Source organism: Eurypyga helias, unplaced genomic scaffold, assembly GCF_000690775.1.
Source record: "Eurypyga helias isolate BGI_N326 unplaced genomic scaffold, ASM69077v1 scaffold7952, whole genome shotgun sequence".
NCBI classification, from domain to species: domain Eukaryota; kingdom Metazoa; phylum Chordata; class Aves; order Eurypygiformes; family Eurypygidae; genus Eurypyga; species Eurypyga helias.
In genome coordinates, this window is record NW_010236573.1 from 38,570 (window position 1) to 63,917 (window position 25,348).

At 49.6% G+C, this 25,348-nt stretch overlaps 2 protein-coding genes across 2 annotated transcripts in view; both read right to left on the reverse strand.

The window, feature by feature from the left end:
* Nucleotides 1–1,052: 1,052 nt before the first annotated feature.
* On the reverse strand, nucleotides 1,053–6,104 carry LOC104506245 (1-acyl-sn-glycerol-3-phosphate acyltransferase alpha-like). The gene is made up of 6 exons (XM_010147135.1): nucleotides 5,920–6,104; nucleotides 4,465–4,598; nucleotides 3,838–4,013; nucleotides 3,465–3,560; nucleotides 2,891–2,963; nucleotides 1,053–1,198 (listed from the first exon to the last, which is right to left on the reverse strand). The coding sequence occupies exons 1-6, from the start codon at nucleotides 6,102–6,104 to the stop codon at nucleotides 1,053–1,055; spliced, it is 810 nt and encodes a 269-aa protein (XP_010145437.1).
* Nucleotides 6,105–11,634: 5,530 nt separating this feature from the next.
* The window catches only part of LOC104506249 (myeloperoxidase-like), a 16,638-nt gene continuing 2,924 nt past the window's right edge, over nucleotides 11,635–25,348 (reverse strand). Inside the window, exons 4-12 of the mRNA XM_010147138.1 lie at nucleotides 23,918–24,041; nucleotides 23,022–23,151; nucleotides 21,695–21,901; nucleotides 20,404–20,719; nucleotides 17,762–17,922; nucleotides 15,997–16,243; nucleotides 15,421–15,591; nucleotides 13,005–13,242; nucleotides 11,635–11,908 (exon numbers count right to left, since the gene is read on the reverse strand). Of these exons, the coding sequence (XP_010145440.1) occupies nucleotides 11,635–11,908; nucleotides 13,005–13,242; nucleotides 15,421–15,591; nucleotides 15,997–16,243; nucleotides 17,762–17,922; nucleotides 20,404–20,719; nucleotides 21,695–21,901; nucleotides 23,022–23,151; nucleotides 23,918–24,041 (1,868 nt within the window). The remainder of the gene's footprint in view (nucleotides 11,909–13,004; nucleotides 13,243–15,420; nucleotides 15,592–15,996; nucleotides 16,244–17,761; nucleotides 17,923–20,403; nucleotides 20,720–21,694; nucleotides 21,902–23,021; nucleotides 23,152–23,917; nucleotides 24,042–25,348) is intronic.

A 25,348-nucleotide genomic window follows, 5' to 3' on the forward strand; every position in this document is an offset into this window, starting at 1 on the left:
ATCTGCATGTGTGCTTTGCCATGGGGAGAGGGGGGGGTGCTGGCAAGTCGTGCCCATGTCAGCCCAGTGCCCCATGCTGCCCACCCGCCACCCAGGGAGCCCAGAGGAGACCCACAGGGCATCCAGGGCACTGCACGAGTGATGGAGCTTGGGAACCACGCTGTTCCGTAAGCCCCCAGTGCGTGGGGAGTGGGAAAAGGCTGTGGTGACCCTGGGCAGAGGAAGGCAAGATTCCATTCTCTGACACCTAGAAGCCAGGGCAAAACCAGACAGCAATCAGAAATCTGGAGCTGCAGCTCCCAGAATGTGTCTGAACTGAAAAATATATAGGTGATGTTAAAAATGATGAGATTAGCAGGGCACAGCAAGGATGTTAGGCAACATGTTTTTGCTGTTTGTCTCCAGTTTCTGAGTCTCCAGGCATGTTCCCCTCACGCTTTCAAGATCTGCCCAACCACTGGAAGCAGAATCTTGCTTTGCTTAAAAGGAAGGCTAAGAAAACCAAAGAAACCACCAACTCCTGGAGGCACATGTAAGGTCTTTAATTCTCCTCTCCCAAAGCTGCTTTGGCTGTGTTCTCTCATGGCAGAGGCACCTCCCAAGCCCACCCCACGGAAAGAGGCAGGAGACAGTGCCTTGTCCTGAGTGTGCTTCCAGGGGCACATGGCAGCCCTCCAACCCCAGGACAGGCACTTTCCCAGGCAGGAAGGCCACGGGTTTGGGGATAAATGCCTCCACCTTGTTGGTTGGGAATAGGAAAGGTTGATTGTAAGATGCTCACAGGAATGGTGCAGCTCTGCCTGGTGTCCAGCTGGAGAGAAGTTCTCAGGGTTACGGTTACAAAGAAATGTCCAGCTACCTACTGTGTTATCCACGTGGTGACCATTTCACCCCCTCTGCTTCCAAGATTTTCTTCCTGTGCGGACATTTTCCCTGTCTCTGGTATGCTAGCGTTGTGATCTATGGTTGTCTCTGTTGCCAGACCTTCTTGTGGTTGCCATGCCCTGCCCCTCAGCTGCTACACACAGAGCTGGAGCTGGAAGATGGGATCGCTAATGGGAAGCCCCATTCAGCATTCCTGATATCTCCTGATAGGTGGTGAACATGGAGTCATGGACCTGTTCGGTGAGTTCGGGAACATCGTCTGGGCCCAGGCCAAGGGTCTCCACTTCTGGCAGGATCTGGATGATGATTTTCCCTGGAAGAGTGAGACAGGAGCATCAGAGAGGGGGAAGGGAATACTTGAGTGGTGTAGAAGCGCAATAACTTTCACAGTGGAAAGACCTCAGCCTCTGTCTAGAGAATGGGATGTCTGTAATACAACACATCCAAACTGGCTGTGCTCTGATCCACATATACTGAATTCAGCTGAGTCCTTCCTTCCAGAAACACACCTTGGGACGAGAGCAACTGTGCCCAGAACGCCACGATTGGCCAAGGTGTATCATACTCCTCTTGGGAAGCGCCGAAGCAACAGACTGGTGCATGCAGGAAAAATATACTGGGGGGGCTGTCATCATGCTCTTCTGCTCTTGGAGTCAGTGGCCCTCGTTCTGGCCAGCGGCGACACGAGCAGATACCCACCTGAGAATTTGGGGAGTGTCTGTGCTAGTTTCTAACTTTCTTGAATCCTTTACATGTGTGCTAGGAAGTGAAATCTGGAAATTTTGGTAGCAAAGCCATGTAAGGGAGGTAAAACGAAAGCCTAGGGAAGAGCTTCCCAGAAGAACAGGACACTAGGAAATTAGGAAAAGGGCCTAGAGGTCAGCTAAGCCCTAACTCCCAGGGTGAGGTTATTATAAAGGCAAATGGACATGCAACTACAAATAACATTTACTGAAATGCTCAGGGAGGTTGTGGAATTTCCTTCCATGGAGCTACTCCAAACTTGGCTGGACAAGGTGCAGGAGCAAACTCATCCATATTTGGAGCTGACCTTGCTTAAAGCAAAAGGTTCATCTGCTCCTGAGATCCCTCCCCACTCTGTTAGAGCACGCCTCTGGGAAATCTATCTTCCTTGCCCAGCTGAGAAGGGATGAGATGGGGATGGATGACCCCCATTTCAGGGAATGCTTCCAGTACCAAAAGACTTTTGTGTGTGACCAAGAGAGACAGGATAGACCCAGCAGGTGAAAGATGAGAAGAAATAAACAATGCACTGTTTAACATTTGCACCGACTCCCTCTCCCAGGTGCCTGACTGCAAGGAAATGAATGACTACACCCAGGTACACACAATGGGCAGAATAAGAATTTCAGATGCAAATCTCCCCCTTAGGAAAGAGCTGGGCTGGCTTGGGGGAGGGTGGGAAGTGGCAGAAGCCCATTTTGAGGTGGGTGTCAGTGAAGGAAGTGGAGGAACAGGATGGGTTACTTTTCCCTGTTGGAATTTGGAAGATATTTTTCTGCACTTTCCTTCTGAAGCCCAACACTTCCATCACTTTTTCCCCAGAAATTTTTATCAGTGACCAGCAGAAATTTTTGTCACCATAAATGGATGAAACATGGAAAGAACAGGGTAACTGGGAGGAGACACATTCTCAGCATGACTTTTTCAGAGCTCTCTCTGTTTATGTTTGCTCCCCAACCCTCCATGCACCTGCAGAGCCAAAGACAGCGGGTGGGGCCAGCAGCAGGACCTGCCCCAGGACTCTGCTGCTTCTCCAGGTTCCCTCATATGGATATTGGACAGACTGTGAGAAATCCAAGGGGGCAGGCAAAAGTGATGCCTGAAATCTCCCGTTTCCTCCCCTCCCAAGAAGACAGAAACTGCTGTGGTCTGGCTGTCTCCACATGGCACATGGTCCTCTGTCCCCCCCACCTCACGGCTTCCTCCAAGGATGGAGCTCACACCAACACCCAGCCTGCTCTGTGCCCCACGTCATCCTCACCTGTTGTAAACCTCTTCTCCTTCCGGTTGTAGAAGTCGCAGTAGGAAGAGATCACTACAGGAATAATGGGGACCTGGAGGGGAGGCAGTCTATTGTAAATCCACAGATTTCCCCATTCCTTCCCCAAAAAGGGAACTGGTGTTCCTGCACCTTGCTGGTAACTACTCTGGTCAGCTTAATCGTAGATACTCAGAGGGATATTTAGATCATTTAACTGTAACCCCCAATGTTCTTACTGTTGTTTTTTGCATTTTCATCTCTGTATTTAGGCAAAAAAAGTGTGGGTTGCCAAATCAGTATGTTCAGCTCAGCAGAAATTTCCCACCACCACCCCCCAACCCACCCCAAGGAGATCCAGGGGTCTTGTCAAGGTCCCCCCACTTCTTTACCCAAGCTGAGTCATGAAGGTTTTCCACCTGTCCCAGAAACAGTCCCCTCCTATGCTACCTGCTGGGCTCCTGGATACATGCTCCATCCAAACGGAGCCAGGGACCAGGGCCCATATAGGCTTTGGTGCTGGTAGAGCATGGCAGGCTAACCACACCCCAAGAGGCAGGAGGAAGGAGGCACTCACCTGGGCCTTCACAGCCAGGTGGAAAGCCCCACGTTTGAAGGGCAGCATGGAGCCTCCATGATTGCGAGTTCCTTCAGGGAAGACCAAGACACGGTACTGCAGGAGGGAGAAGACATTGAGATGGATGAGGGAGCTCCGGTTAAGCCACTGCACAGGCATACTCCCCTGGGACTGATCTGTCTGCTCCTGACCACACCGAGACATCCCCTTCCTCCACTTCAAGCACTTTATGGACACACCACACACTGACCCCACCAGAGATGCTCTTTCTCTGTCCTGCTCAGTGCCCAGCCCAGAGACAAAAATCCCTTTCCAGCCACATCAAGGTTCATGTTTTCCAGGGGCTCCTCACCAAAGAGTTCTCCCCACTCACATTTTCTTTGTGCAAGGAGCGTGCCACTTCTGTCAAGGCAGAGACAGACTCTTCCTTCTTCTTGCGGTCAATGAAAATGAGTCCCGAAAGCCAGCATGCCAGGCCAAAAGTGCCCATGTATAGGATTTCCTTCTTGGCAATGGGCACACAGCGGCTTGGTAATATGTCCATCATCACTGGGAGGGAAGAACAAGGATAGAACATGTTGTCATCTGCACTGAGATTTCCTCCAGATTCTGGGGTACAGCCCTTCTGCTCTGGGAAATGCCGTGCCTGAGAAATTACCCAGTTTTCGTAGGATCAGAAACAGGTTGGCAAAGGGATTCTGGGGGACTCTGGACCAACCACCCACTTAGAGGAGGACTATTGCTGACACTGCAGGAGAGCTGCTATGACACGGATGTGGTCAACTGCTACTCTCATCCCTGTTCTCTCGGAAAGGATGAAGCTGACGCAAAAATACCCCTTGGGCTCTGATACCCTGAAGAACAGCCTGGGGCTGGGGCTAGCTGGTAATGGACTACTTAGCAGCCACTCCTGCCCCTCTGCCTGTGGTACTTGGGATTTCTTACCACCCTCCCATACAGACAGCTGGGGCCAAGAACAGGAGCCAGGATCACCACATACTCATAATGTCAAGGGAGGTCTGGTGATTTAGCACGACGACGAAAGGTTTCTTAGTCCTGAGGTTCTCCTTGCCCTTCACCACTACCTTGATCCCAAAGATGTATTTGAGTGGCATGAATGACATGCGCAAAAACCTGGAAAAAGGGAGCAGACATAAGCCAAATGGACGCTGAAATGGGGTAAAGGAACCAAACACCATTCTTCCAAGCCAGCCCATCTCACAGCCTGCTCCTGCAGAGGAGCCTGTTTATCCACACCCCTAGATTTGACCCGTGGCTTGGAGAAAAGCAGCTAGCACACCTCCTCAGCTCATCACTTCATTAGAGAAGACAAATACACCTGATGATAGGTTTTCTTCAAGCGAGGTCTCGCAACTTCAGCTACAGCAATTCTGTGGATCAGCCAAATATTAGATAATGCCCAAATTCACAGTGCACCTGTTTGTACTCTGCGACCCTGCCCACCTTGCTGAATCGTGAACGCAGGCTGCCATAAACATGCCACGCACCTAATGCTGCTATTGCCCACGCTCTGGAAAGAGTTATGATTTTGCCTCTGGGTGACATTAGCCTGAAATTCTGGTAGCCATATTTTAACAGATACTGGAAAAATAAAGAAAAGAATAGTCAGGCACCAAAATCAAGAACTGAAGAAAATTTCTTAAAAAGTGAAAGGCTCAATTAAGTGATATGTACTCCCAGTGCAGCATACAACAGTGAAGTAAACCCTGCCTCTGCGCCACTTCCCGAGGGAGGCTACAAGCACTGTGCTGCTCTATAGCAGTCAGCTTCTAGCCCCCCCTCAACCCACACCCCAGGTTACTAATGTCCACCGCTGCTAATCCCAGCTGTACCCCCAGCTCCAGGTCGGTCTGGCAGTTCCTTGCAGAGGCAGTAACAGATGGAGAGAGGGGATGGGCACTAAGGGGATGGGTTCAGAGACCTGGGGGCACCCGGCTGGAATTGCAGGGATGGGGACATCAGTGACAACACAGGCTCCAGCACTGCACCCTGGTAATGTCTGCTCATGCCTGCTCAGGTGGGCACTGGCTGAGAACAGAGTCGAGAAGGAGAAGAGCCCCTGCAGAGCTTTCTTAACACAACTTAGAAAGGGAATGACGTGGAGGAAGGAATCCATCTCTGAGGATCAGATACGAGAATTTTACTAAAAACCAGTGTTACTTTACCTGTGCATTACATCCAGTTTGTTGGCATTACCTAGTTTGCCAAATTTATGTCACTTTTTACATCCTTTCCTTCCACCATTCCTTTTTCTTCCTCTCAACTCAAATACAATACTGAAACCCACATCCCTTGGCACTGAATCCTGGCAGCTCTCCACACCAATACACAACCAATTCCTCCCTGTTGCAGTGCAACTCCCAGGACCCTCCAAAGCAGAGGGAAGGTTGACTGTATCCATGCCCAGAGCGGAAAGAAGCCACAGACAACTTACCGGATGTTTTCCAAGTTACGTCCACGAGGAATACTGATCATAATAACCGGAATGCTTACGGTGGTGATCCACAACTTATAGAAGTTCTTCTTGCAGTAGAATCTGAATGCAGGATTCACCTGGTAAAGGACTAGAAATGCGAGGAACAGAAAAGTAAATGGGTAGTAAAGGAGTAAAAACTCCATCCTTCCAGCCCAGAGTTAAGCAGCGGAGTGGTGCACAGAGCAGTCACGAGCACTCGATGTTGTGGATCAGAGTTTAGACTCCCTTGATCAGCTTACACGTGGGTGGCACAAAGGTGGAATATTGAGGAGCGCTGCTTCAGAAAGGCTGTGTTCACTCCTTGGAGAGAAACTACCATGGAAAGCCGGTTTAGCAAGGGATCTCCGGCAGCAGTGTGTGTAGGAGCTGGCTGGCAAGCAGGGGCAAACACGCAATAGCAAGGCTGCCTGTGTGCAGGGGGTGTGTAGCTCGGGGCTGGTAGAGCAATGACTGCTTGGGGAGACAGTGCGTAGCATCCCTGAGACCTTCCGAGAAAAGCCTTAAAGGGAGGGAGCAGGACGTGTCAGACAGCAGAGACACCGGTCTGTCTCACTCTCCGTGCAGACACTGAACTTCACCAAGTAATCTGGCTGCAAGATGTCCAGGAAATCAGAAATTAGTATTATGGAGCAGAAAAAGAGAAAACCAATGATCCTAGCAGCCAGCCTCATGCATCTAGGCATCAGAGGGACCAAATTGAGCAACTGGACATTCCTCGAGTAGGAAAAGTGGAAAAAGTGCCGTATGTCTAAACAAAAAGATAACGAAAGCAAGAGCAGCTACTCCTGATGTTTTCACAGCCAGAGGCAGGCACAAGTGTAGACAGCTTCTGCATACGTAAGAAGCCAGGAAAACACAAGGATCACCTGGGAGCGCTCCAGCTGCATTTCATCTCCTAACACCACTGCCTGAAAAGGATCTTTGCAACAAGTACAATGACTAGGCTGAAAAACCAAAAGTTTCATGTTTCATCATCTGCGTGACTGGCCTTGCTCAAGCAGCTCTCACTGAGAATACCATCAATTTAATAACAATATTAAATTCCAGCCAGGGCTGAAAGCTGCAGGGTCTCAAACAGGAATGGGGAGGTCCAAGGACCCATAAAACCACCATGACTGTCACCTGCCACTGAAAGAACATGATCAACCCTCCAAGAACATTCAAACTGACAAGGGTCAGCAATATTTCATGAAGGAACTGGGGTAAGGCGTGATAATAAAGAAAGGCATTGGCCGCACTCGCTTTGGCTTAACCAGAGAAACATCTGTCTTTCATGGGAAAACTGGAGAGAAGGAACTGCTGGCTTTGCTGCTCAGCTCTCCCAAGGCTTCCCTGCAACCACAGGAGAGGCAGCCAAAGCAAAGAACTTCAGCCACAGCCTCTGTCCTTGCAGCAGCACGTGGAAAAGACAAGCACCTCATGTGCCCACATTGGACCCAGGCACTGTGACCCCTCTGCACTGGCTCTGCAGAGACTAGTTCCCTTCTGGAGCTGCTTCACAGAGACTAGCCATGGCTGCTCTGTGCTTATCCAAGGTCTGATCCAGCAAAGTTACTTTCCTAATGCCTATTAACCTTCTTAATATCTGCATGGATCCCTAGCACCTACATCCATTATGCTTCCATTTCAAAAGCAGTCAGGTCTTGCCTAAGCTGCAAGGTGTTTTCAGAATCTACAGCTCTAATGAAGCTCCCAGTTTCCAGACTTAACGTATCCATGCCCAGTTGACTCCCTTTTGCCCTTGGGTCTTTGCACCCTTTTCAGAGCCTGATCCAATTTAAGCGAGTCTTAGGTAGGGAGAGGAGGGTCTTGCTCACATCGTGGGCTTTCATCATGCAGCTTCAATGACTCTCCTACTCACCAACACTGCTAAGCCAGAAGAGAGAGGTGGATGCAGGCAAAGTGATCTAATCTAATGGGAAAGGACTGAGAAAATTGTCTCATTCACAGAAAGAAAATGAAGGCTCAGGAGAAAACACTCTTGTCTGTCTGGGAAAGTTTGGGGTGTTCAGCCTGGAGAAGAGAAGGCTCCGGGGAGACCTTATAGCCCCTTCCAGTACCTGGGAGGGCTACAAGAAAGCTGAGGGCGACTTTTTGCAAGGGCAGGGAGTGACAAGACAAGGGGTAACAGGTTTAAATTGAAAGTGGGGAGGTTTAGATTGAATATCAGGAAGAATTCTTCCCAGAGAGGGTGGGGAGGCACTGGGACAGGTTGCCCAGAGAAGCTGTGGATGCCCCATCCCTGGAAGTGTCCAAGGCCAGGCTGGATGAGGCTTGGAGCAACCTGGTCTAGTGGAAGGTGACCCCGCCTGTGGCCAGGGGGGGGGCTGGATGATCTTTAACGTCCCTTCCAACCCAAACCATTCCATGATCCTATGATGATTACATGTGAAAGCAATGATTTCAGGATGAAATAAGAGGACTGGATTCTGAAATGGGAGCAATTCCCACTGGAAACTGCTGGCACAAATAGCTCCAGTGGAACAAACCGGAACAAGCTATCAAAGGACAAAACGTTGGGACTGCTCGGTGCCAAGGACCACATCAGCCACCCAGTCTTCAAAAGGTGGAGAGAACTAAAGGGAACTCGCCTAGTGCACGCAGTTCCTACTACCCGTCCAAGACTTCCTAATCACCCCCCTCTCCCCTTCTCCAGACTGAGTAAACCCAGCTCCCTCAGCCTTTCTTTGTACATCACGTGCTCCAGCCCACGGACGACTCTGGTAGATCTCCACTCAAGTGAGGTGCAGTCATCGCGGGGAGAAGGTCCTGAGCAGGATGGACATCCATCCCCAGAGGTGAAACTGGCTGGGAGGCTGCAGTTGGGAAAGAAGGTGAATGAGAGAGGCCCCAGCAGAGCTGGGAGGGAGGGAGAGCTGCGTTTCTGAAGTCAGCAGCAGAGGCTGAGCAAGGCAAACAATCCCGTCCTGGCTCCCGCAGGCTGCATTCCCCACCTCAGTGGCTCCACCGGCCAGGGCAGGCATGCTCCGGCAGTCCTATTGCAACAGTCCCCATCCTGCCGTACATGCATTTCCATGAGATTATTAGGAAATTTGATCAAGTTGATAAGCTTGATTAAATTTTCCAAATTTCAGCCTTGTGCTCCGCTAAAATTGGAAAAAAAAAGCAGGTCATTTGTGCTGAGCGCACACAGAAAGATCATGAGTAGTTTTGATCCTATTATTTCCTCCTCTTTAAGGTAATTGCTGAAGTCAAAAGGAATGAGACCTCCTCTGCCACCAAGGGGCTGAAGAGACACTGGAGATGCAGCCATGGAGTTAGACAACTAATACTAGAAAACTAAAGCCAGAGGGACTGAGACACACATCCCCGTGTAGTCAGGCATCTCACACCCATCTCATCTATTGGCTCCCTTGATGCTCTCAGCACCAGGAACTTACCCAGGAATAGGTGGGCTTCAACCCACTCCTAGGGCAAGCTTGCATGCTTTCTGCCTTCAGAACGTGTCCAGGCTTAGGTTTATCAGCCTACACGCCCAGGGCATTACGCAGCCCCAGCACCACCCCGCCCCCCGGGCCAAGTGCTGACAGAAGTCAGTATCTATGCCTGTTCTTTTTCTCCGAGGATCTCACGGGGACTCTTCCCATCCCACAGCTTCTTTCATTGCAAACACACACGTTCTTGATTCTACTTTGTCCAATATCCCCATACAAAATCCATCACCAACCTCCACTCACCTGTGGCTACTGCACCTTTCACAAAGTGCAAGGAATGCTTTGACCTCAGCTCAAAATTGCAATTTATTGACTGATAGCAGTAACACAGCAAACTACAGAGGAAGGAAAAAGCGGGTTTGATCCCTTTCAAGAAAAGAACCTGAGGGGACAGACTTGGAGTAAGACTAGATTAGCTCTTGCTTTCTTGTGCTTTAAGACTGTTCTTATCTTTTCCAGGACACATCCCATCACCTCCACAGCCCAGGGGGAAGAGCCAGGCTGCAGGGATAACTTGTCACAGTTTTCCATCACACTGGATGATGCCTCAGGCATTCTGGATTAGGGGCAAAGTATGATGACAGAAGAGCTTTCTTCCATGTGGACGTTTTCTTCATTCCATATTCTAGCAAAACCTGAAACAGGGCATTTTAAACATGTCTGTTTGGGGTGCATGACAGCTGTTGCTGCTTCACTCAAAGGCACCGTGAAATCTGTAGATTTTCTCTGGAAACTGACGTATGTATTTTTTTTTAAGCAGAAAAAATCAGTCATCAGGAATAAGCTGTCATTCCAAGACCCCACTCTCTTTCTGTGCAGGTTGGAAACTTTGAAAGGAGGGTCCAAACCATGTTTTGAAACAGCAAAGCTTACGGACGCACAGTGTATGGAAAACTGCCTCAGTTGGTTTGACTGGGAGTCAGCCTCCAGATAACTCACTTTGCTCTGTGATACTGAGTGCTCTGCACAGACCTGGGACATCTTTTCATGAAGTTCTTTTATCGCTGGGCTCCATCTCACTGAAAAGGCTTCGTGCAAACTGAATTGAGCAAATGGCAGGAATCATGTCCAAACATTTCAGGTAGTAAAAGCATACATTCAGTAAAAAAAAAAAAAGAAAACAATCTCAGCAGCTTCTCAAGTCCAGACTTCTGTGGAATCCTCAATGTTCAGCATTAAAAGCCATCAGATGCTTCTTCTACAGGATATAAAAAGCAATGTGTTAACAAAAGAGAAAAGAACATGCCATAGCTCCCTGTTATCTTGTGTGATTTATTCCCACAGGCTAAGCTGGAAGAGAGGGATAGATAACTCTGATATTAGTCCTGGTTGCTCTAAAGACCTCTGGGAATCCCTTCCCAACTAGAGGATCTCACTTTTTCTGAGGTCTCACTTTTTCTGGCACCATGAAGATGGCATTTATAGTTGGGCACTGCTGTACTTTCAAGCTGATAATCCCCCAGCCCTGCAGAGAATAGGATGAACCATCCTCATGGGAAGTGGGAGCTGACTGCAGATGGAGTTTTCTGAGCTCTTAATGATTGCTCTTAGCTGCAAAAATTTGCTCCTTCTCACAGCCTGGGTACCGTCATGAGAGCATGGCAGGGCCTGTCTGTCAGCAAAGGAAAGATGATGCTTCGCTAGGAAAAGGCATGGCCCTAAGGTACTGAAGCATACTGCCTTTCCCAGGGGAGAGACCCTCTTTCCTACACCTTCTTCCCAGGGATTTCGGAGAGCATTTTGGAAGAAAAGCATTAAACCAAGAATTTTATAAATGCTGAAGGCAACTCAGGGAAATACTGTAAACGTAGGCAAAAACTTTCCCAGCTGAAAGCAACCACCACAGTCTCTTCCATAAAGTAGGAATCTCTTTACAAGGGCAGAGCTGCTTTTGGACTGACCAGCATGTGCTGGCAGCCTGCTCAGAGAAAAGACAGACCAACCGCCCAGACAGAACGACCAGCCTTGCTGATTCGGGCGTCACTCCCCAGGCAGAAAAGCACGGGCATCGACAGCAAAGCGCTAAGCTGAAAGGTCTGTTAATGGGAAAAGCCCCAGAGTAGCGCGCTTAGCTTGGTCTTGCAGTGCTGATGTTGGAAAATCCACGTGCTGGAGGAACTACTGACAGTGGAGCTGATGGAATGGGGTATCTAAACATGTGCTAGATTCATACCTGGCACACATGTTCAAACCTGTGTTTTAGAGCCTCGGGGTCTGGTTATCTCCCATGTTTGCAGGCAAGATCTGTCTGCTGTTTGAAGCTCATACCTTGCTCTGTAACTTCCTCAATCCTCTTTGACTTCCAGGCTCTCAGGTCCAGCTTTGGGATCTGGCTGCAGCTCACAAAGCCACAAGGGTATCTGTTAGCCCGGAAGATATGTCTTGGTACTTTAGAGATGTGTGTGTTGTCACATATTATTCGTGACAAGGAGATTTTGGCTAGTGAAGAGCGCTGCTGGGGGGTGAAAACCCCTCTGTTCTCCCACCAAAACCTGAAGGAGACAGAAGACGACACAACAGATTTCTGCCTTCTGGCTTCTTCACATTCAAGACTCCTGCAACAGTATTAACTACTAATTATTAACAGCAATAATACCATTCTGCTATAGACATATAATAAAGGTCCAATTGAATTAAAGCCTTGCCCTGTGCTCCCTCAGATGAGGCACAGGCACCCTCTTCCAAAGAGGGAAGTCTGCACATCCTGTACGCAGACCGTGGTTACATCCACACGATTGCCATGCTGCAACCAGCCCTATAATTACACTCTTTAAAAAAAATGGGTTCTTGTATCCTACCGTAAGAACGGGATTTCTAGATGTGCAGTGGACTGTTGGCCTTTACGCTCCCAGAACTGGGTTTTGAGCTCTTTGCAAATCTTTCTGTGGATGCCCCATCCCTGGAAGTGTCCAAGGCCAGGCTGGATGAGGCTTGGAGCAACCTGGTCTAGTGGAAGGTGTCCCTGCCCATGGCAGGGGGGTCGGAACTAGGTGGGCTTTAAGGTCCCTCCCAACCCAAACCATTCTCTGATTCTATCAAAACTCCCCAAAGCATAAGCCACCACATCAAGAGATGCTGAACATCTACTGTCAGTGTGAGCCATTTGGGCTGATTAAACCTGACAGTTTTTTTTCTAATTGTTGAATCCATCCAGATCCTGATTTTTCCACCTTTAGAGCTGTACCTCTGTTTCTTCTTAAGGTATTTATACATTTTCCTTTGCTGGACTGAGCTGCTGTTTGAACACGCAGTAACACAGGCCTCCTTGAAACCCCTTATCTGTAGGAGGAAAAGAGCTCAGACATTCCCACTGGGTGTGAACTCTCAGCATGGGGAAGGGCAATCCAATTTGCACAAGTAGTGATTGGCAGTGAATGGGCTGAGAGGGAAAACGCTTGGCTGGGAAAGGGATCTTAGCCTAGGATCTCAACCATCATCTAGAGGGGGAATAAGAACATCACCAGAAAGGGAAAGAAACATTTGGAGGAGCAATGAAAAAAAGCAACAAACCATTGGAATAGTTTCCAAATCTGCATGAACTCCAGTCTCCCTATGTTTTGGGGTTTGAATACCCAGCTCCTCTCTTACCTGTCCCCATCACGAATGTTCCTGAACTGGGTGCCGATGAGACAAGCCATGAGAGGCCCAACTCTGCCTCCATTCACAAAGGGCTCTGCAAGTGCCCCGATCCAAATATCAATGTTCTTTGGTGTCCCATACAACCGCATGAACTTCTTTGCCAGACCATGATTCCTCAACACTTGGCCAAGTGTCTGCAATCCGGAGGGTTGTGAGAGCCCACAGAATCGTCTCCAGGAGTTATAACCTGCAAGTAGTTGGGTATCAGAGCAGACGGATCAGTAAGGTGTTTCCCTCTCCTGGAAAGATTTTTTCCTCTCTTTCTGGAAGACAGGACACAGGTAAGGTCCCAATATGTTGAAAACATTTTTTTTCCCTGTATTTCCATTAATGCCATTGACTTTTCACTCCTCCGAGGCCTGTTCATCCTGCCTGGCATTTCAGTGCTGTTTGCGGAAGGGCCGTGTCTGCAAAAGTGATCTCTGTTGGTGGGAGTTGCTCCCCCACCTTCCAGCCCCCTTTTTCTGTTCCTCTCAGCATCAATGCAGGTGCCTGTGTGTCTGAAACAACCTCTGATGATGTGACCGAGGAACTACAGGAGACCCACGCGCTGCTGAAGCCGCAGAGAGCCAGGGGAGCGGCCTCAGGGCATTTCAAGTGGCCAAGTACTTCCCTCCTGCTGGTCTCACTTGTGTCCCCTTCTAGCCACAGGGACAAGCCACCCCACACTGCAAAGAGGGCTCTGCGTAGCCCAGGTTACTTCAGCTGGGAGAGGGCCACCGGACTTTGACAGCTCGGCTAATTTTTCTGTACTGAAAACAGCTGAAAATCCACTGAGCCACAACTGGTGCATAATTCTGTATCTTGGTGTACAGGGCACGTACCCAACAAAGGGCAGTTTATGACTCCGTGTCTTGTCAAATGACCGCTTAATTAGAGGAAAAGTCTATGGAGCACTAATGAGTCCTCCTACCTGCCAGCTCAGTAAACTGTTAGGTGCAGAGGTGAGATGATGCTGCAGCACACAGCTCTGCTGTGAGAAGGATGTCTAAAAAACTGAGAATTCAGCAAAAAACAGTATATAGTGCCTGAATGACACCACTATCAAACAATTCACGGAGTCTGAGAACCTACTTTATCAGGTTTAGGGCCTGTAGTGATAGGACAAGGGGTAATGGGTTTAAATTGAAAGTGGGGAGGTGTAGATTGGATATCAGGAAGAAATTCTTCCCAGAAGGGGTGGTGAGGCACTGGGACAGGTTGCCCAGAGAAGCTGTGGATGCCCCATCCCTGGAAGTGTCCAAGGCCAGGCTGGATGAGGCGTTGAGCAACCTGGTCTAGTGGAAGGTGTCCCTGCCCATGGCAGGGGGGTTGGAACTAGATGGGCTTTAAGGTCCCTTCCAACCCAAAACATTCTATGATTCTATCAGAAAAATAATTAGGAATCTCTTTTGATCTTGCCAGCACCCAAAGGCTTGGGACAAAACACAAATTCACACTAGAAACACGTCAGTTCCACTGCAGCAGATCAGCAGTCGAAGCTGTAAATTCAGGCTCTGTGGTGCAGATCAGGTTCTGCGCAGCAGCGCTCCTAGATCAAGCATGGAAAAACCACCACGTCCCATTGCAGCAAAGCAGAGCAATCCTGCGACCTGACCAGGCACCTGAATGTATTGCAAAGCCTCTGTCTGGGCTTAAAAGCCATGAATCCTGCATGCTTTTCACCACAGTTTGAAAGCGAGCCCTCTTGAGTCTCCCAGGACCTTACTGACGCGGTAGCTCCAGGCGCTTAGATCAGCCTAATAACACCGTTTGGCAACAACGCACTCACGAGCCATTGGTAAAGTTCTGTCAACAATCTATTTCTCAAGACCATCTTGCAATGCCATTACACTGGTTTTTTGCATCTTGCAGAGCCCTAGAGGAATTCTGACCTGCTTTTTTTCTTTTCTTTTTTTTTTTTTTCCTGCAACACTGTCTTTATAGAGAAATTACAGTAAGGTTTTCCTCACATATTGTAATCTGCTCTTCCAGTCATGTGTGGCTGGCCTGCTACAGTTGCTTGGAGAGAATCCATGAAGGACTTCTGGGCCCTATTTCCACTCCCGCAAATTTTTTGCTGAACTACTTTCCCCATTTTGCCATTTGAACAACAATACAAATGCGATAGTTACTGAACTCTGGTCTGTCAGCGCCCCCTGTTCTCCTGGCATGTGCCTCCACGTGTCTCCTCCAGCTCCAGCCAGGCTCTGGCTGCATTGCTCAACCTCCCATCCACTCACCCGTGGTTGTACAGAAATGATGAAAAGGTTTGGGAAAGAATAATTCCAAGCATGGGCTGGAGCTATTTCTCAATATTCAGTCATGAGAGTGCCTGATTTCCATTTTTTTTTCTTGGGAAGCTCTGCCCCCACAGCCAACTTACCTGGGAGGCCGTGATCTCTGCTACGCTGCATGTTTAGCGCGGGTAGGTCAAACCCAATCCTTTCAACCTGCTCAAACATCCGGTCCCGGAGCTCATCCACGACCATTTGTTGCTGCGTCATCAGCTTGGCCTGATTAGCCATCAGGCTCCGGAGAAAGGGGTCAATACCGCCTGTAACGGTTAGATGGGGACTTGTGAGCAGTGCAGGGTGGCAAGTGTGTGTGTAGGAGGCTCAGGAGAGCAGAACACAGTTTGTATTTAATTATAAGCTTCTACTACAAGAGAAACAAATTTCCTACACTTAAAAAAAAAAAAACCCAAAAGAAAATACTTTGAATTACATTATTAGAGTCTACAGCAATTAAGCAATCAGACTGGATGCTTCATAACACAGTGAGCTGCATTAGTCTGCAGAGAAGGGCTGTGTTGGGAAAAACTCAGCCTGGTAGCAAAGGTCATTTAACACATTTAATGCGAACTGCTTTTAAGTTTGGCTGAAGCAGGAGCTCATCCAGAGAGGGCAGAAAATGCTAAATGAAATAAACTTACACTGCAGAGGCGCAAGAAAGGCTTTACCTTCTTTAATGATCCTCCAGACAGCGAAGAAGGCGTTTCTGAGTTGGATTTTGGGACCCATGGGCTTGTAATTTTGATTTAAGCGGTCAACGGTTGGAGGAACTGAAGCATGAGCAAAACGAAAAGCCAGGGTGAAGACATTGGATATTCGAGGATCCACAGACTCATTGTAGCCCCGGTAGTGAGGAATCAACCTCCGGAAACTGGTTCCCAACAGAAGAGGCAGGTAGTCCCTGTAGGTTATAATCTAGGGGGAAACAAGGAAAGCGTGAATTATTAATTACTGGCCATCGGTTTCTTTGGAAGCAAAGTTATTGTTCATGTCTCAAACTACTGTCACACTGAACTACTCTGATGGGATTTATGCAGGAGATTTTGGCAGCACAGAATGTGGAGCAGAGAGACTGCCCAGGGCCAACCTTCCTTTCACCTCATCACGCCTTCACCCAGCTGCTCTGGCAGTTCAGTGAGGATCCTTTCTGGCACTGCTGAGTGACATTTTTGTCTCTTCAGCTCTGTGGCCGTGGTTCAAAGCCTCTTCTGCACCCGGCCATTGTACTATGCCAGAGGTGATGCAACTCCAGGCACAGACACGGGCACTGCAGGCCACTGCCTGGGCTCCTGGTTTCTCCAGCCACCCATGGTGGGATCTCCACACCCTCTAGCAGTGATGAGGTTTGCATGAAAATGGAAAATGGACATAAGTGCTCTAGGAACGTGCTTGTGCCTGACCCACGCTCAACCTCTGCCCATGCACTGGGATCCTCTGCCCATCGGTGCTGAGGACTTGGCACTCAGGCGTCCCCAGACGTGCTCCTCCCTGTCTCAACAGCTTGGCAGGTCAGAGCAAGATGAAAGCCTGACAAATTCTCCCAAATATTCCCTCCTTGTCCTCTAGGTAGAGGCCATTCCCATCAGCCAGGTAGAACTTCATTTCCCCCTCCCTCCCGCCCCACATGCTTCAGATGACAGAGAAGTCAACAGCGTTGGCACAGGATATCACCACCCACGGGCAGCTGTGTTAGTCTGCCCGCAGCAGAGGTTGGAAACCCTGGTCTCATGTTTCTTTGGGATAAATTGAGGAGGCTGCAGAGTAAAATTTAAAAAAAACAAAATTCTTCATCAGTAGGTGAAAATGCCTTAATTGTCTGCAAACTGCAAGATGAAACCACTGATCTAAACATGATGAGGGAGGCAACGCTTTCAGTACCATTGAGTCTCTCCACGTTGGTCTACCCAGCACGTTTATTCAACAGTACTGGAATATTTAAACAGTTTTAACAACTTAAACCTTTTGATATTACTGTTGTTTGTTTGTCGAGCCAACTCAGAAGACGGGTTTCCAATTAGGTATGACTAAGCACTGCCTTTGGGAACCCCATGTCTTCTTCTCCCATAGAAACTGGCCTTTTCTGTTGGCTGTGAAACCAGAGGAATTTTAATCCAAATCTCCAGTAACACTCTCATCCTGTACCAAACACTGGTTAGAAAACTTCTTCCTCTGACTTTTCTGTTCCCATGTTTCTCAAACAAAAATGGGCAGTTAAAAACCCATCAAGCAATTTGGAAATTACAGTAGAGGGACATCCAAGATTATGGGGTACCCTCTGTACTTGTTATTTCAGGTATCTCCAGGTGATTTTTCTTTGGATGAAAGGGGCTGGTGGAAAGAATTTGGTCATTTGCACTACAAAATACTACACCCATTGGACACCCCAAAAAGACAAGGCATCAGAGCCAGGACAGACAACATGGTAGCTGGTACCTGGATCATGGCACCCAGGATCTTTCGCGCCTCCTGGTAGAGCTTGTCTCCATTCCAGTGGGGATTTAACCTCTTCAGCTGTCTAGCCAGGCGGTTGTGCTCCCGCAGAAAGAGCGTGTGCATGCACGCCAGCTCCAGCATCTCGTTTGCTCGAGAATCACCTAGGAGTATCACAAGTGAGCAGGCTCGTACTGCCAGTGACCTGCGTGTGCTCGGCTCCTTCCCACTGGAAATGCCACATCGGGAACCAGGCACAAGAAATTTTTAGATGTCTCAATGTCTGCATCATGAAGAAGATGGGTAAGAAACACACAGGAGGAGAAGAAAAACAGGGTCTGGGCCCAGGGGGTTGGAAAGCACCAGTGAAAAAGCAGCAAAAGCCAAGATGCCACCGTGGTTGTGCTCAGCAGCACAGAGATGGGTAAGGTTTTTTTTCAGATAGAGGCTAGGGGAGTAAAGTTAAGGAGCTGAATACAAGCAGGTGTCCTCCAGGGTCCCATAGCAGATAGACACAGCTCAAGAGAGAAACGAAAATGGGCAGAGGGAAGTCAGGATAGCCAAGGGAACTCTGAAAGTCAGAAGGCATCCTTCATACCAGCTGAAACCACGGTCAAAGAAAGGTGACAGTCACAGTCCAGCTCTCTGGTGAGTAAAGGTAAGAGCAAAATGAGTCACAACTTGAAGTAATAAATTACAAATGGCATCACAGTAGAATATTAAATCCTTCTTCAAACATCTGGGGGAGGAAACCCAAGAGCAAGCAGGTGATGGGAGTACAAAGAGGCACTCAGAGAAAAGTAAATATGTCGCATTTAGTCCCCTAGTCCCATAGTAAATAGAGGGATTTTCTCTTGCATTCAGCACAGAGTCCTTTTCATTTACTGTCAAAGGCTGTCTGTAAGAGACTGCGGAAGAAGAAACAAAAGCAGCACTGTGAGGTTTCCTTGAGCAGATGGCATCCACCCAGGGCTCCCAAAGGAGCTCCTAGTAGGAAATTGCTGAACCTTGTTAGGCAACCACACGTAAAATTTCCCCAGTTCTCAGGGACCGGAAAAATCACAAATAAGACACCGAATTTTCAAAGGAGCTTCCGAGCAAGCCTGAACTGTTCACTATAAATTCATTGATGGCTATGTACCCAGCTAGGGAACAGCAACTGCTCCAGAAGCCCCTAGCTGCAGAGTCCTGGGGGCTGGGAACTCCTCCTGGGAAGCACCTGATACGCCGGACTGTTCTGCTTCTCACTGGGCATCTGCCTCTGGCCACCGGTCCTGCGTGGCCCTCACTGAGGAGAGACCTGCACAGAACTGGGGAAGCCGCTGAAGACACAGAGCAACACATAGACGGACGGAGACGTGCCAGAAGGTGAAGGAAACATGAAACACCAAGAGATCTGAGGTGCTGGAGGATGGCACCAAGCAGAGCTCTCCCACTGGTCCCACCGCCAGGTCCTGATGGCATCCAAAGACCGAGGGGATGTTGTCCAGAGGAGCTTTGGCCAGCTATGTAGGGGAGCAAGGGAATAGAAATCAGCTCCACAGCAGATGAGATCTGTTGTGCCCTCAAGCTTTCTCTGGCAGTGCCATGTGAAGCTCAGTGTGGCCAGAGCCAGCAGGAGTTAGTCAGGAGGTCCTGCTGACCACAAAAAACAGGATCAGGGAGTGAGAGACTAATTCACAGGGTGTATCAGAAATATCCCTCTCTGGTGTCTCTCAGGCTTGTGGCAACATCCTGACCCTCACCGGTGGAGGCCAGGGAGAAGGGGGTGATGCTCAGGGCTCCAGGAGGTCAGTTATTTTGGCCCCCTGTGCTGGTGGCAGGAGAAGACAGCGAACGGCAGCAGATGGGAAGGTTGTGGTGGCTGGGCAGTGTTTTGGCTGGAGCGGAGGCACGGTGCTGGGAGGCTGTCAGCAGGACAAAAGGAGTTAGTCTGGCTTGAAGAAGTGGTTGAGAGATACCAGAAGCGTGACAAAGGATAAATGGAGCAGAAGGCTGTCTCAATGGGCTGAAGCATGTAGCATGTTCTGGCTGACATGCTGCCAGCGCACTCCCCCATCCTCAGTGGTGGGGACACATCTTAAAAGGTCACCTTGGGCTGTGGCTAGCCTCATTCTCCATCCAGCTGCGACCCGAGCTCCTCTCACAGTGCAGGAGATGCACCGATGTGCAGCAGATGCACTGGTGCGCAGCAGCACAGGCAGTGTTTCATGGGGGAGACCCATCCCAGCACCAACACAGCGGTACCCATCCCAGTGGAATAGAGACATCCACCAAATGACAAGTCTCGGCAAGCCATTGCCTTCAGGTCAGTCTGCTATTGCTGCGTTTGCTTGGCTCCATCTAGGAGCCTCGTATGGCACTGGTTCCTAGGTCACTTGCAGCAGCCCCACATGCTCGTTGGGCCTGACACCGGGGCTGCTGAGCACAGATGGGAAATCTCCAGGCATACAGTCAGAAAGATGACTTGGAGATGGTGAAGACCTTTCTCCTGCCCTGCACAGCCTGCCTCATTCTTTCATGGTGTTTTGCTACGCTCCATTTTCTACTTAAATAAGAAAACACAAGCAATTAAAGAAATTAACCAGAGCTGGTGGAAGTGCTCACTCTGGATTTCAGGGTTGGGGTGCCAACACCCAACTCACCTGCAAGAAAGCAAGGGATTTTAGCTCCCTTGCTGACTATAAGACAGGGGTCCTTCCGCATGCTGTCAAAGGGCATATACGCCCTCCCCCTGTCAGCGAAATTCTGGTTAACAGCCAGCAAGCCCAGCTGGTTGGACCGATCCCTCAGTCTGTTGGCCAAGGGCACCTCACTGCCGTACACCACGCTGCCGTCAAGAAAGGACGTGAGGGCATTAATCTGATCCCGAATTGCTCTGCCACTGGTACAAGCAGGAGCCGAGCGGAAGAAGGGCAGGCAGTCTCTTGTGTTTTTAATTCGTGGGTCATTGGGTGGGATCTGCAGAAAGGGAAAAGAATGAGTTATCACCAGTTTAGGGGTGCAGAAACGTTGTACTGTGATACTACAGCCACAAGAAGAGCCAGGCAGGAGCCATTTCAAAGACAGTCCCCATGCTAGACAGCATGGAGATCAGTCATAAATCCCAGATGTGAAGGGTCAAACTGGCCCATCCAAGTCCCAAATACACATGAAAGCCGGAGATTCCTAAATTCCCATAAAGTCCTATGGATACCTAAACTTCTTCCCCCAGTTACGCACATATCAGATAGAATCTCAAAAGCTCAGGAGTTCCTATGTCGTGGTGGAGTCTAGTGTCTGTGTCGGTGGTGTGGACAGTTGTCATCCAGAACTTGCGACCCTGCCTGCATTCTCAAATGGAGGCAACTACTCAGTGATGCCCCATTCCTTCACAGTTTTGCCTGAAAGGAAATACAGGTAGGTAGGAGAGCCAGAGCTGCAGTATATCTTCAAAGGCAGGAGCGCAGGGCCGCAGGGTGGACATGTACATCATTAAGCATTTACTGGAGCGGAGACTGCAGTGTGACTGTCATGCTAATACCTTAGATACTACTGAGAGTCACTCCTTTGCCCTCGGCACTGCTGAGCATTTAAATACCAAATGGGCATGGATTTTCTGGGGTATTGGTACCCATCAACTCCTGTTTCTGACACATCTACGATAATCCTGGCATCACCCATGTTGCCTTCGCACCACACCGCTAAAGCGAAGCCATACTGTGAGGGAGATGGGTTAGTGGGAACAGGGGAAATACTTGCTGTGGCTGTGCCTGACATCTGGGGACAGTCCCTGGGTCCCAGCAACACCACCTTACAGAGAGTGGTCTGTCCCCCTTGGCCTGCTCTGGGAGGATGTCCTTCCACGGCCAAGGACCGTAAGAGCTACTATCATCTCCTGGTTGGAGCGTAGATACCTTCTCCCCCGCTTCCCTGCAAGAAGGCAGCTGGCCGTACCTTGATGGGAAAGCAAGGGGGCTGCTTGGCACAGCTGGTGTCACAGTCCACCTTGCTGCTGAAGGTGACTCTGGCTGGCGTGTCTGGACTGAAATCCAGGTCGTGATCAATAAACTGGCCCCACTGCATGAACATGAGTGATCTCTGCTGGTCCATCCTGAGCTTCCCAGGGGGGAAGCGGACAATCTCGTTTGATACTTTTCGAACCTGCCGGGGAGGAAGGCAGAACACGTGTGTTAGGAAGCGACTGGTACGAACGGGTGCGTCGGTTCATAGGGTCATCAGCAAAAATTCACAAGGCACTCCATATACTGCACAGAAAAAAACCCCAATCTCTGTCTGAGCTGGGAGGCATCACTGAGTCCCCCCTTGGCTGAGCACTGTGTTGTTCTGGCTTTAGCCAGGTTTCTGAGCCTCTAGGCCAAGAGCATCCCTTGATGGACATAGGGATGCAGCTAAGCAAGAGCCATACTGAAAAGCCTGGAAAAGGCAGGCAAAAGAGTTTAAAAGACTGCTTTGAACTAGAAGTGTGGAAAAAATTAGTCTTGGGGAATTTCTGAAAATTATCTTAGTAAACTCCTTCTAGCAGGACACTCTCCCAAAGTCCTCTTCCCTTCCTATCCTTTCCCCATCCGTCACAATTCCCCCACCAGTTCTTCCTTCACGTATTGCTTCCGAAAAAAGCGATCAGAGCTCTGCTCAAGCCCTGACCCTGGGCTGTAGAGTTAGGAAGGACGATGAAAGCATGAGGATAAGGCACACAACCCAGAAAACTGCAGAGTTCCTCACTGGTGCTGTTGTTGCACCAAGCCCAAGTGACCAGAAACTCTATCACGGTGTCTCCGCACCCATCCAGGTGCCACAAGAGCCAACACGCACCCCCACAGTGCACCCCACCCACGGAATTTCTAGCTGGGTATTTTTTATTCTGGGGATTCACTTGTTCGCTTTATCCTCTGGAATGTTGCTTTTCAGGAGACAACCAGCTTCCACAAAACAGATAAAAAAAGACGAGTGAAGCACTTCAGCTTAAATGCGCTTAACTTAAAAGAACATTTTGCATAATTCTTTCTTTATCCAGCACTTCTGCAGTAATCAGGTTAATTTTCCTCTACTTTTCCTGAAAGCACGGGAGTTAGAAAGCACTTCCGTTAGACCATCCCAGAGATACTCATACAATCAACCTGAAGTTAGTGAATTTAACTTCCTCCTCCTGATCACCACCCCGGCAGTTGGTGGACGTGAACTTTGACACCTGTGATCTATCCAAGGACTGCCAATCCCTAAGCCCTGATGCTGCATTTTCAGATGACTGTTACAACATTACCAGGGGAAAGGGGAATCCGGAGAAACGCTTCCCTTCCGTCCACCCGTGGGGGACTGACACGCCATCCTCATATTCTGCTGGCAGCCATCTGACCAGGGCTCTGTTGGAAGCTCCTAGTGACGGGTTTCTCCTGTCAGGGCAAACGGAAGAACAACAAACTATTAGTGTTGTTGGGATCACGGCAGGGCCAAGAGTCATGGATGTGGAGAGGCGGGAACCTCGGAATGGGACCACACAGCGATGTACAACGGCCGGGGAGCTGCTGCAGCCCTGTGGGTTTAGTGCTGCCAAGTGCTAGCCTCAGGTTGAATAAGAACAATAGTAATAACTGATGACCCTCAGCTTCTCCCAGGCAAGAACTCCGGTTGCTGGTGGCTCGTTGTGTCATCCAGCCTGAAGAAGGGCTCCCGACCTCAGACCACGGATGGAAACCAAAGGGGAAAGCTTAACGGCAGAGCAAAGGGGCAGAGGCTTATGCCTGTTCATTTTATGGTCTTACTAGTGATCTTTAATAGAAAAGATACGGATATGGATACGGCCAGATCATGGTCCAGTACAAGTTTGGGTCAGGAGGCCCTTTGAGACCCTGCAAAGGGTCAGAGCCAAACAAAACCCAGGAGAAAGCAGACAGATATAGCCTGATGACAGGGACCCCGGGCTGGAGGGCCAGTCCCCAACACAGAGCTATTAGCATTCTGGCCAAAGAGCTAGGTCATGTACAGCACCATGAACCCTTGAGGCAAGGCTGTAATTAAAACCTCCACACATCTAGGAAACAACAGTGGGGTGTAAAACCCTAAACAAGGCATCCACATGGACCCTCTTTGTGGACGTGGGTTTAGTCCTGCAGATGGAGGACCCGTCCAGCCATTCTCGTGTTGACACAGCCCCCTCACCTGTTGTTGCACTCGCCAGTGATCGTTCGGTAGCCGTAAGAAACGTCACAATTTATTCTCTTATCCTGCTGGTCGCATCCGCTGGCCTTGAAAATCATCCCCAGCTGAGCTGGTGTCAGCAAGTCTGCCAGATAACAACAGAGAGCAAACATGCAGGAACTGGTCCTGCTGGGTTCACAGTGCTTCCCAGGCTCAGGAGAAAGTTTCCCTTCTCGTACCCTTGAAAAGGTTTCTTATCACAGCGTTATCCAGGGGCATGCAAGGGGCTGTCATTTAAGGTCAGCCTGCTCAGAGCTGCGCCGAGGGTGCTCTCGAGAGCAGCAGATCACTTTTTCTGGTTTGGAAAGCACTAAAACCGGCCAAGTTGTGGTCAAATCTTATACCTAATTTCATGTTAGACCTGTGCAGAAGGAGAGTGATTTCCTAGCATTAGCAAACCTTTTTCCTCCCTCTGCCTCTTTATCTCCACCATAAATTGCTCGTCGTTCTAGTGGCGTGTTACAAGTCGTTTTCTCCCTGTCAGGCAGCCACCAGTGTGTATCGCCACTGTTGGGAGCTGCCTGGAGAAGAAACCATCCGGCGGCTGGGCAGCACGGGGGGACGGTGGCTTTGCATTTCCACCGTGCCGGTCTCCCCACGCATGGGAGATATGTCGGAGATCCACCGGCAAAGCCCTCTTGGCCGTTGCTGCTCGCACACCACGTCCTGAGTCCCTGGGAGGTTTCCTGGTCACTGCTGCCACCAACAGTTTGGGTGACAGCGTGGTTTAAGGAGCCACTGCAGCCTCCCGGGCAGGAGGATGAGAGGTGGCAGCCGGGTGGTCTGGAGAGTCTCTGGAGCAGTGCTGGAGCATCACTCCTGGGCGGAGAGGCTGGAGCTGAGCACAGTCAGCCCTGTCTCCCTCTCACCCCGTGATGTGTGCCTTGGCCTGCCAGCTCTTTGCTGTAACGCTGGGGATCCCCATGAGTCCATCGTTACATGGCAGGGGCCCTCCCTGTGCCTCCCTGAACTGTTCCTCTTACTGCCCCTAATTCGCCTTCTGCTCCCAGCAAACCGGTCCTGCCAGGAGGCCAGGACTGTCACCTCACGGAGGACCTCGCTCCTTTGAGACATCTGCTGACACATCCTGCCACATTGCCCTGTTCTCGATCCCTACTTGCACCGTTCTTACAGCACCCTGATCCCGACGCAGGACCAGCTGGCAGTGACTTCGGCTATCGCCAGCTGAACTCCGGCAGGAAACCTGCTTACGCTGGGGTTGAGCTCTTGTGAGTCACATCCTATGTGTTTGCTCATTCCCTTCTCAAGCGAAGGAATATTATCCAGCCCAGTCTTACAGACTTTGACCCGTTGGTACACTGAAGAACGAGGCAAGTGCACAAAGCACTTTCATTAACTGATCATCCCCCAATAACTCTTTAAGAGGGAAAG